Genomic DNA, 12007 nt, shown 5'->3' with positions numbered 1-12007 from the left:
GTCCTGTTCTTTCATTGTCCCTTGTATGTTTTAGCTCATTGACTCAAATCTCCCCTACTGTGATAATATGGACCCACAGGATGGATGGACAAGAGCTAGGTAGGTTCATACAGCATGCAGAGGGACGATGGCAGCCCCCTGTTCCCTTTTCTGGAGGAACCTGGGTAGAATGGAATCCCAGGATGCAAGGTGAGGCCTCTGGGGAGTATGGCACAGGTAGGTCCTGCTGCAGAGCACGCAGGTCTGCACAGCCTCAGTGCAACACTCTTAGAGAAGCTTAGCCCACACCAAGGGAAGGCGATGGGCATAGGCTCTTGTTGGACAGTCCAGAGCTGACTTAGCTCCAGATCCAGCTCAAGCCTTGTCCTCAGAGAGGACCAGTGTTTCCCAGGTTGAAAGAGTGTTATCCGAGGCCAGCCAATGCAGTGGCATCTTCGTCAGTGAAACAATGTGCTCCCTTAAAATGAACACGGTAAGTAGGAGACACTGGTTCAACACTACAGCAAGCAACGGAGCTTAACTGATCCACACACAAAAGTGATATTGTAAGGCATGATTACATTAAAAACCAACATTGTAAAATCCTACTTGACTTTCCACACTGTAAAACATCTTACCCATTGTTGTAACAATATGTCCACTAAAACTCAGCTGGAGGTTTGCTTGGTAATCTTGTAGCATGGAGGAGAAAACCACGGAGGCTTACACTGTCTGAGAAGGGGCGTGCCCAGGACTGCCCGTGTCCGGCACGGCTGCAGAAGTGCTCTCAGGAAGAGGCTCCTCAGCACAAGACCTTATGCACTGTGCTTCTCCACCCGGAGCGGGGCTGTACATTTGGAGAATGGGTTCCTTCGCTCTACTTAGGAAGGGAGGGTGGGTAGGGAACAAGGCACAGGAGGTGGCACTAAGGTAAGGCTGGGGTGGCGGGAGCAACACCCACCAGGCAGACAAGTGGGCTTTCCCAGTTTCTCCAAAGGCATGGCTGACTTCCTGCTCTGATATGAAGTTTAGGCTTTACGGAGAAGACGCCTATTATGAGACGTGTGGAGACATTTCCACAGACAGTAGAGAACCCCAGCAGCAGGCTGGTCTCACTCCAGTGTTCCCAGAAAGGATCTTCTCACCTCATCCGCTGTCCATTGGGCCACTTGGCCGGCTTGGATGTCAGCCACCCCTGGAAGCAGCTTGTAATGCTGTTCCCTGCCTAGAGGGAGGTCTCGGAATGGGTGGGCAGACGTGGACGCCGTAGAGATTGGCTGGCGAGGCACCTCCTGCACTGGCACAGCTGCTGCTTGTTCTGCAGGGGAGAGGAGCATGCGGTGAGAGCACAGCGCAGACAGACACTGCAGGTCGGTGTGTGAGATGCACACCTAAGCTATGCTGCTAAGAGAGTCCCCAGACGCAGCCTGTGCCACTTAACCGACTTAGACCAGGAAGCGTGTAAAACTCATCACGTAGGGTCAAGATGTGTCTGATTGTTAACTGAGTTCAAATATTCTCTGTGAGGTCCTGCTTGGTTGCACACAAAGTGCTAGGTCGTCCCTAACTTTTCTCTCCTTATACCAAGTGTCAGATGACCCACGGAGCCATGTGGTGTGTCAACACTGAGCAGATAGGCTGACCGAACCATCCAGGATATATGTGTGTACACAGAAACCCATCAATCTCCTGGAAGCCACTTCCTACACTAATAAAGACAGAATGAGCCCAGGCTCACGCGTACCTCCCTATATCCCTCTACAGTACTGAATAAAATATAGGATGTTCCCATGAGGAGGTGTGCGACATCAGCTGATGTTGTAGAGTCTCAGCAATACGTAGTGACCTCAGATGGAGCAACACAAGGGCAGGGCATGTGGGGAGCCTCAGCCAAGACGCAACATCTCAGCTCAGACGAGGGACAACACGGCAGCTTGTCTGAGACTGGCTGTGCTCACCACAGTGAGATCCCCATCAAACCTGGAGGCTCTTCAGCCTCAAATTCATTTACACTTCCATATTAGCATGTTTCTCCTTCCAAAATCGTAGTCAGGCCTGGTGGAACAGGCATGTAATCCTAGCATTAGGCCAGAACTAGGGGCAGACATATCATGTTTGGGACCAATACTGGTGACGTAGGGAGCTCCTGGCCCGGCTTGGGCTACATAGTAAGTCTCTCTCTCTCATACAACAAAACAAAGTGTCTCTATGCTGGTGTTCTACTGCAATAGTTAAGATGGAACTTGGCAGGGGTGGCCCTGTGTGGGCTGAGGAGGTCTAGCAGCTCAGTCAGTAAAACGACTGCTCTGCAGACATGAGAACCTGAGTTTGACTTCCAGAACCCATGCAAAAGAGCGGGGTGTGGTGCCGTGTGCTTGTAACTCAGTGTTGGGGGGTGGGGTGGGGGCAGGAGCTCACTGGAGTTCACTGCTCAGCCAATCTAGCACAACTGGTGAGTTCCTGGCAGAGATCACATCTTCAAGAAGGCAGACGGTGCTTGACGATGACACTTGAAGTTTTCTTAGCTCCGTGTATATATATATATATACACACACACACACACATACACACACATGCACATACACACATGTGCACACACACTCATACACACACACACACACACACACACACACACACACACACTGAATGCAGCACTTCAGCATGCATATGGACATATGTGAACGGACACACACAGACATAAGAACACACACATACAGCGTGCATCACATTAGCACACACATACACATGCATATACACATTTTTACCTACGCACGCACGCACACACACACACACACACACATGAACATACACATAATACAGACAGAGGTCTGCTGACATGGCCTTCAGTCTCCAAATGGACAAAGAGAAAAACCATCAAAAATGTCAGCATAGACCTCTGCCCCTGTAACTACATCCTTGAAGACATTTTCAGTACACATTAGCTAACTAAAACACATGGAGACTTAGAGACTTTAAAAGGCAGGTCATAATGGAAATGTCACACACCTTCCGAAAGCCTCCTTTCCTAATGCAAGGGGCAGGTTAGGCAGAAGTAGCCGCACAACTGAGAGCTTGCTATTACTGTGGTTTCATGTCGTATGTTCTGTTAAAAATCTGGAAAAGCTTATGCCAATATGTCTACCTCATAATTACAGCTTTTGGTGCAGGAGGCTGACTTGTACTTTACATGGTCAGTCACGTACCTGTTTGAGTCAAGAAGGCTCTAAATGTTGAGCGAGCTGTCCATCATCAGCCTCTTCTGCATAGTGATGCTAGAGCAGGGAGCCTCGTGTTTACTAACGCTTGCTGTCTGCCCAGATAAGAAGGCAGCAGAATCCCAGGCTTCTTCCTATTGCTTATGCTCCAGTTGCAACCAGCTGCAAATCCATCTCTAACTGCCGATTGTCCAAACTGACCTTTTTAGTATGTAAATAGGTTATGTCCACTCATGCAGTTCAGCCAACGGTATGTTAGGATGCAGGTTCCCACAAGGAGAACTCACACCTTGTTGGAAAGGTCAGTATGTTGACAAATGTGAGCATCCTTTAATGAAGTTGTCTGCTGGCAGAAGAGCATGAGAAAAAGAAGGAAGCTCCCCAAGCCGCGGCACTGTGGGCCAGTGTGTAGTTGCAGCAATGCAGATGCCGCAGACCTGCCTGCAAAACCGAGCTAAAGCTCCATCTTTCAGATTAAGGCCAAAGCCAAAGACCAAACACTGGCTTTTTCCACCCTCCTGGAAATTAGAATTAGGTTATTTTGATGAATGGACTGGACTTAAAAATAAACAAAGATGTATAAGTGAATCTCATTATTCATCAACTGAGTAAATGAGCCAAGAACCACTTCCAATGTACAGAAAGCTCTGAAAAGACAGAGTGAAACTTACATTTTGAACAAACAAAGATACCGAGTTTTGGTGATTAGATTTTTGTGTTTCACATCTAAAAAGAAAAGGCACTTAAATGGAAAAGAATCTATGTGTTCCCAAGAAAGAACATTTTTGAACACCTCAGCTTTGGGAGGAGCTGTGTTTTGAAGTGCTGAGGCAGCTTACTCTCAGAAGCACACACCTAACACGTGGCTGATAGCACCCAAACGGTACTTGGGGTTCTTAGCCCACTGGAGGTCACTGTCAGTTTGGTCCTAGACTCTGGAAAGCGGTGGATAGCAACTCCACTTAGCTTAGATGAAAAGACGGCCTTGAGTTAAAGAGGTGGAGTGTGCCAGCTCTGCACAGTGCGCTTCATGTCAACAGAGAAGCGAGGCTTTGCCAAGCCCAGGCACTCACCCGAAGAGCAGTGACAGAGGCTCCTGGAAGCTGTGGGAAGGATGTGAGATGCCACAGGAGGTCCTGCCATGACAGTGGGGAAAGATCTACGGCAACCCTGTTGGGTGTGCATTCCCCACCCACAGTCCAGAATTTCCCCTCAGACAGAGCTGTGTTTGTTGGTTTACAACCTCAAGCTCTGAGGGATGTTTGCCAGAATCAGTTACAAGCCAAACACAAATAACATTTCCCCCTCTCCTACTATCAATTTTGCATCATAATACGGAGTTAAAAAAAATTTTTTTTATCATTTTACTAGTTCCTATGCATCCAGGTGTCTTATACCTAAAGCATCATAATATGAAAAGTTTTTAAAAAGTTTTTATCGTTTTACTAATTCCTATGTATCCAGGTATCTTATACCTAAAGCAGAGTAATAATGAGTTATAGCCCCTCTGAGCTGTTGTGTTTAGAACAGCCCCATGTGCGTAATGAACTATCAGTACGTGTCAGGCATCCCAGGGTTGTAATGAGGCATATGGGGTTTCCTAGCTTTAATAGTGAATATGGAGACAGATGGCATCCCGAAAGCCAGCCTGGCTAGGCTTTAATCCTCTGACACCCTCTCACATTCAGAGCCTCGAGGCCCATGTTTGGATCTCACACCTGTGTGATTCTGGGAACGAGGGTGTGGTAGTCCCCAACATGCAACAAAACATGGCAGTAGCCGCTCTCAAGGTGGAATGGCATATTTGTTCCCCCAGGCAAACTGGAGTGGGTACAGGGTCACCACCTCGACACTGCTCAAATGCACTTGGCCTAGGGGCTTGGGGGAGTACGTGACTCTTGAACAGACTCTTAGAACTGGGGTGACTAAATTCTGTGCACAAACTTAAACTTTTGAAAATTCACTTAAAATTTGCACACATTTTCAAGATGTGAACACACCGCTCTGAATTTTTTCTTGAGCCCAATAGATACTCCCCCACCTCACCTCTCTCTCTCAGCACTTTACAGATCATAAGGCATGATTAGAAATATGAACAGTCATGTTGCATGTAACTGCGCTTCTAGCATCAGTGGGCCACACAGACCACCATGGTCACATACAGAATATCGTGGAGCTGAGAAGTTCCTGCAGCCTACTATTTGTATTGTCCCTTTCATATGTCCAGTTAGTAAATACTTCTGTACTCCTATTGCATAGAATAGTCCACGGGGTTTACACGTACAGCCTAGAGTACACCAGGTTATACATTTTAGACGTATAGAGGCTAGCTCACCCAGGAAAGCGAGAGAACACTCTGTGGTGGTGCGCAGTGACAAGATCACTGACCCATGCGATTTGCAGAACTTATCTGTCATTGGTCTGCACACAGACGCACTGTCCTCCCTCCTCAGTCCCAAGGCAGCTGACCATTCTATCTGCTGGCACTCTGCGCATTTGCCACGAAGACAGCACGGGGGTTCCTTTGCCTGCTTTGTTTGGGTTCTGGTGTCCCAGCTGTTCCCACCTGTCCTGGCTGACAGGGGAGGTCTGGGATGCCTCCTAGTTTCACAGCCTCATGCAGCAGCCACTCCTACGGGTTCCCCGAGAAGAGAAGACAAGGAAATTCGGCCTGCAAAAGCAGCCTCCTGTGGGAGGACTCAACACTCTAATTAATCAGAGACTGAAACACGTGTAAGCATGGCTTTGCTCTTGACACCAGCATATAAGAGCCAAGAGTCAAAACTACCTCTGCATTTAGGATACAGTCCCCTTCAGAAAGTGGAGGACATAACCCCAGCAGACTCAGTCACTGCCATTTGTGGAAAAATATCGGGAAAAAATGTAAATTTCCCTTTCTTTTTAAAGTTGGTATTCATAGATTTTGCTTTTGTTTTTGTTTTTAAAGACGTGTTGAACGATTTTGTTAAAAACACTCACAGATCTGGACCACTCTCAAGGTTCCGAGGCTAACCCATTCTGCTCCATATCTCACCTTGGGACCCAAATAGGCCCTGGACCAGAGAGCTGCGAGGCGTGGCTGGCTCTTCAGAACCATGCTGAGGAAAGTGTCTACCAAAGGAGGCTGAGGCACTGGCCTGGCCTGCAGAGGTAGCAGCTTTCACCCTGGGAGGGACACAGTCTCAGAAATCTGCAACCAAGTGTCAGAGGGGGCTTTTATTCCCAAGAATCTCAAGGGATGGCCCAGATTGGCTAGGTGTGGGTGGTGTGTGACGTCGGGGACTGCCTTCCCAGAGGCTTTGCAGGCTTGTGACATGGAGCACACCATGTCTTATTCCCAACGCCACAGATTGCTTTTCTTAAAAAAAAAAAAAAATACAGTCTAAGGACTTTAATTCATCTGAAAATAACATGAAAGTAGGTCCCTGGTTCCCTCCCAGGCCCTGTCACTTACCCCACCCACTTCTGCTCTATCCCTACAAGAGGATGAGAAATCCTGTATGGAAATGCTCTTTAAAAATATGGCTGTTTCTTCACAAAAGCTTCACACAACAAAACTGAAGGGACTGAGTCATAAGCGGTAAGCGAGTCTGCATGACTGGGCCTCAAGCTATTTTTAATCCACTAAAAACAGAGACCCATTTCACAAGGAGCCTCCTCTTCAATGAAAGCAGGAGCGATTCCAGCACGGTCTATGCTCCACAAAGAGGAAATTTAAAAAAAAAAAAAAATTAAAGTTGCAATGGGTCCTGAAACTCAATTATAGGCATCCACCATCCACCACAAAATCTGTGACAGCTGCTGGCCCAGTCCAGTCTCTCACACTGGCCGAGAGTTGCTCTTTGTGGCACCACGGTCCCTTGGGGACTGCCGCTAAAGGGAAGGCAGCATGCTGGACTGGCCCTCTGAAGACTGCCCGTGTCTCAAATTTGCTGGCCCATCATCGTGTCTGAGGTCTTGCATTTTTTCTCTTCCACTTCTTTACCTGTTTTTCCTCCTCAGCACAAAGCACAAAACAGACCAAGAAAAACACAAACACAATCCACAAGGCACCCGTCATGCTTGTGTGGGAGCTGGAGCTGGCAAGCTTGGCCGTTAGTGGAGCGGGCACTCAGCTCAAGCTGTTTCTCAGATGCCCATTGTGGCGACTCATGCACAGTTGTGTTCCGTTCCCCATACACGCCTGTGTTCTGTTCCCCATACACGCCTGTGTTCCGTTCCCCATAAATGCCTGTGTTCTGTTCCCCATACACGCCTGTGTAGGGCTCAGACACTGCTGTCTGCCGGGGCAGTAGGAGACAGCAGCTGCCAGGCATCCCTCATCCCAAGTTGCTTCACTGTAGCTGAATTTGTGTAAACGTGACTGATGAAGGACAGAAAGTCTATGGGGTTTTACAGGCTCTCCTCTGGGCTACCAAGAGACCCAGAAGCCGGGGCCTGCCTGCCCTGGTAGCCACGAGACACATGGAGTGAGTGTTGAGATGTGCTGTGATATGTCTTGGATTTTGATGACATAGTATTAAAAAGAACACGAATATATAAGCTCTTAAGAAAAATCTTCATTTAAATACCAAAATGATATTTTGGTTACATTGATTTAAATAAAATATGCTGCTAAAATTAATTTGATTTATTTCTTTAAACATGGCCACTGCAACTATTGCTCTTTTTTTCCCTTTTTAAAATTATTATTATTATTATTATTATTATTATTATTATTATTATTATTATTATTATTATTATTATATGGCCCATGTCTGGTGAGAGCTGAAACATGGATTCTGTTGAGACTAGGTTTGGCTAAGGAGAGGAATGGAAGTAACATTCTTCTTGCCGCACCCAGGTCAACGGGCTTGAGGTGGCCCATGTCCACCCAGCCCCAGCTGCAAGAATGGCAGAAGACATGAAAACCCGAGGCTACGGACAGCCCGGGGGAGGGGAGACACCGGAGACAGACTGCCAGAGTTCTTGCCATGGCTGCAAGACTGAGCGAAGCATTTCTCTGGCACATAGTGGGTAGTGACTTTGGGATTAATGGCATGTTGGCTGAATGGATACACACTTTAAGAAAGTAGCAATTTTTTTTTCACTAACGACAAAAAAAAAAGTGGCTTGGAAAACTGGGTTAGGAGTCATTCAGATTTAGAGCGCTCCACCCCCAAACCACAAATAAGAGGGGCTGAGCAAGTCTCCTGGCTTCCATCCACTCTGGGCCCGATTACTGGAAAGGTGGTCTCTGGTTGTGCCTCCATTTCCCAGCATTCTTCTCCAGTCAGTCTGAAAGAGCTCAGCCCATGGGACACTCCAGCTTGCAGCTTTATAGCCGTGCTCCCACCTCAGTCTCTTGCTATGAGGGGGAAGGGGGTGCCCAGCTTTTCCTTGCTCCTTCTTGAAGGCTTCACTCCTCATTGAGCACAGGGGACTGCCCACATTGCCTCCTGCAGGAGCCTCACAGCCACATCTCTGGAGAAGCATCTCTCCTGACAGGCGTGTTCTCCGGCTGCCCAGGCTCTCTGTGTCTGAGCTCAGAGACCTTTGTGCGTAAGTGGGCCGCTCATCACAGTGTGCGTAGCACTGCCAGCACTGTGTGGACTCCCCTGCCGGAGCCCAGTCTTTTCTCCCACTCATCTCCGTCTCTGAGCCAATCCTGGGGGAACGTAAGCATGTTTTCCCTCAAACTGGCTGACGTGTGGGACACAGTCTTCCTGGCATCCCTTGCTTCCTCCTCACAAGCTCTTTCGAAGAGACTTACTGGCAAACTCTGGTGAATCCCAGCCGTGGGCAGCCACTCAAAGAGAGGAAGTGGCACATCATGAGGGTCCAAGAGCAGCAGGTTAGGGCACTGGGCGTTCGGCGTCAACTCTCCAAGATAGAGTTCTAGTGGTTTCTATTGATTCTATTTCAGCAAATAACCTTTAAGGAGGTCCCTGATCCCAAGGTGTCTATCCCAAGGCTTTCGAAATACAGAGGCCCAGGGTAGTGGTTCCAGCTTAGGCATCGTTGCTCTGCACTGTTTTCTTTGTCTGTCTTGCTACCTGCCCAGGCGGCACCCACAGGACCCGGCCACCAGCTACTGCACTTGGGCTCTGGTATCTCTTGGTGGAGTTTATGTTCAGGGCCACAGATCTATAGATGCAGGAAGCACACAACTTGCTCAACCTCCCTGTGATCTGTGGATCCCGCTAAGAAGCCACCAGGGAGGAGAATAACTATGTAAGAAGGGCCACTCTGGTTCCCTGACACCTGACAGGTGTGGCGCAGACCTGTCACGGCGGCCACAGTCCAGGCACCTGATTGCTGGAGCTTCTGAGGAGCTCACTCACTCTGCTGCAGAGGCCAACTGCGCTGGTGGGCCAGGCGCAGGCAGTGAATCTCCATTCTGTGGCCTCTCACTCGCTAGAGCACTCACTACTGAGAAGGCCAAGGATTGCTTATCCAGTGAAATACAGATCTCCAGTTCACTATTGGAGAAAAGGCTATCCCTTCATCTTAATTTTCAAAGCAATGCAGAAGTCCACACTGACTCTTGATGTTAGTCATCCAACAAGACTTCGGTGCAACTCATTTTCTGACGGCCAAAGGCTGACCTTTCAGTTTAATATCTGCTTTTCACAGCTTGAGACATTATTAATTAACTTCTTGGGTTGAGCAACGCAAACCAATTGCCCAGAATGAATTTGTGTATCTCCTGCAACACCGACCTTCGTGCACAGAGGTGAGAATGTAATTGAACAATCGCTGATGCCACCTTGGTCAGGGAACCAGAGTGGCCCTTCTTACATAGCTATTCTCCTCCACGGTGACTTCTTAGCGGGATCCACATATCCGAGGGGGGAGGAGCAAGCTGTGTGCCTCCTGCATCTGTAGATCTGAACAGTTTTTATCATCTGACACGTGTAAAGCAGTACTTTTGTGAAGTCTGGTAGGCTTGCGTCTTAGTCATGCAATGGCTACTGGGCAAAGTTGAGCCTCTTCTCCCTGAGGTGTCTTCTGACCATGAGCCTCACATGCTTCCGTCTAAATGTGTGAGGCTAGAGTAACAATCCAAGGGTGCGATGTTGGTCGCATCTGACAGTGTCATATTTTTTTTCTCAAAATAGCCATATTCCAGGATTCTCCCAGGACCCATCCTGAGACGCCTTTGAAGGACCTCTGACAACAACGGGAAGAAGCGAGCCTGGCAGGTGACATGAGGCGGCCTCCACCCTAACTGCTATGCCTGCCACGCTGGGGAGCAGGGCCTTGACTCGCCCTTCTCATCTGTCCCTGGCACAGAGAGCTGCCTTGCTCCTTGGCAGCAAGAACAGCACAGATGTTGATCCCCACATGGGGCCAAGGGCTCCTTTCATGGTCATGGTGATGTGTTCCTAGACAGAGGAAGAGAAATCTGTCTGTGGTCCAAGTGGAAGTCCAAGGTACAGGTGTTCCCTCTGCCTCGCACAGAGCTCTTCCCCTCTGACAGTGGTGCTTCCTCACCGACATCATATCCTAATAAAAATGCAGAATAGTCCACACTAACTTTGCCCACACAAGGCTTCAGTGTAACATTTCTGACCCCAAAGCCTGTGTCTGGGGCACTGGGTAGGGATGACCTACTAAGCAGGATAACCACTTGCGTGTATGCCAAACCTTCTTGTGATGCTCTGTTAAGAACTTAGGAATAATAAAGTTGACGCCTTCTGTCACATTTCACTTTTGGGCAGATTCATGAAAGAAGGCATTTCCTGGCCACGTTATTTTTTGTAGGAATCCTGCTTATTTGTAGTGTTTTTCCTGCTTTGCAGAACTGCCAGACACACAGACACACAAAGGAGGGCCTGCTCCTCCAGTGGCCTTGGTTTGTTGGTGCTGCCTGCCGCATCCACTAGGACAGATGCCGACAGCCCTGGCAACTGTAGCTGCCGCCCACCCCAACGCTGCACCTGAGTTTTTGATGAGACTCTTTTATTGCTTTCTAGGTTATACGTGCTGCCATGGGCTCACCACCACCCTCTCACCTCTCAGCCTTACTGCCTTCTGGGTTCCTCAGGCTGGTCATATTGTCTGCTAATTACAGAAGCAAGCTGTGAAGATCAGTAAATGTTAGAAGAGAAAATAAAGCTAAAACTGCTTTTCTAGGCAGAAGAAATTATATTTTTAAAATATCTTAAAGGCTTTAGCCTATCCTTTAGAAAATATTGGAATTATGGAAAAAGTGAATTATGTAAGTTTTAAAGACATCTGACTTGTTCGGAACTGAAATTAAAAAAAAAAAACATGCAAAAGAGTCTATGCACTGTGGCTTATGGTTCAAGCCTGTTCAGAAGCCCTATTTCAACCTCAGGAAGTTACTCTCTTCCAATTTCCCCTTCTAAATAAACAGCACCAGACGCCAACACGCACAAATGATATGTCTGACCTTTTCCAACATATCAGCATTTATGAAAACAGGGAACTTTAAATGTGTTCTATCTGAAAAAGTGAAAAGCACCAAAAACCTAACACATCTAAATCTTTACATGTTATAATCACATTAAACAGAGAAAAGGTGGCGGAGGGTTAAGAGAACCATGGGCCAGCCTCGCACCCACCACAACCCTTACGTAGGAGTGGAGTCCAGTCTCGCACCCATCACAACCCTTACGTAAGGGTGGGGTCCAGCTGACGGAGACATTAACTCCATCCATATGCATGCAAGAGTCTCAGGCCTGACCCCCCCCCCCCCACTTTTCTCATCCTGGGTAGCAAGGCCCAAGCTTTGCGGACCTTACTGCTCAGGCTGGCTGAGCAAGGCACACACCCAGTGTTGCGTTTTGTCTCTTCCTGATAACCCA

General features: G+C 48.0%; 1 protein-coding gene across 2 annotated transcripts in view; it reads right to left on the bottom strand.

Annotated features, from left to right (window-relative positions):
- The window catches only part of L3MBTL4 (L3MBTL histone methyl-lysine binding protein 4), a 276348-nt gene that overhangs the window by 13444 nt on the left and 250897 nt on the right, over positions 1-12007 (bottom strand). For both annotated transcript variants that reach the window (XM_084778171.1, XM_084778172.1), the window contains one exon: positions 1125-1297. In XM_084778171.1, the coding sequence (XP_084634297.1) occupies positions 1125-1297 (173 nt within the window). The remainder of the gene's footprint in view (positions 1-1124; positions 1298-12007) is intronic.

This window comes from Acomys minous (genome assembly GCF_964271855.1).
Source record: "Acomys minous genome assembly, chromosome: 4".
In the NCBI taxonomy this organism is placed as follows: Eukaryota; Metazoa; Chordata; class Mammalia; order Rodentia; family Muridae; genus Acomys; species Acomys minous.
The sequence above is the reverse complement of the archived record's forward strand: the minus strand, read 5'-3'. Positions and strand labels throughout refer to the sequence as shown.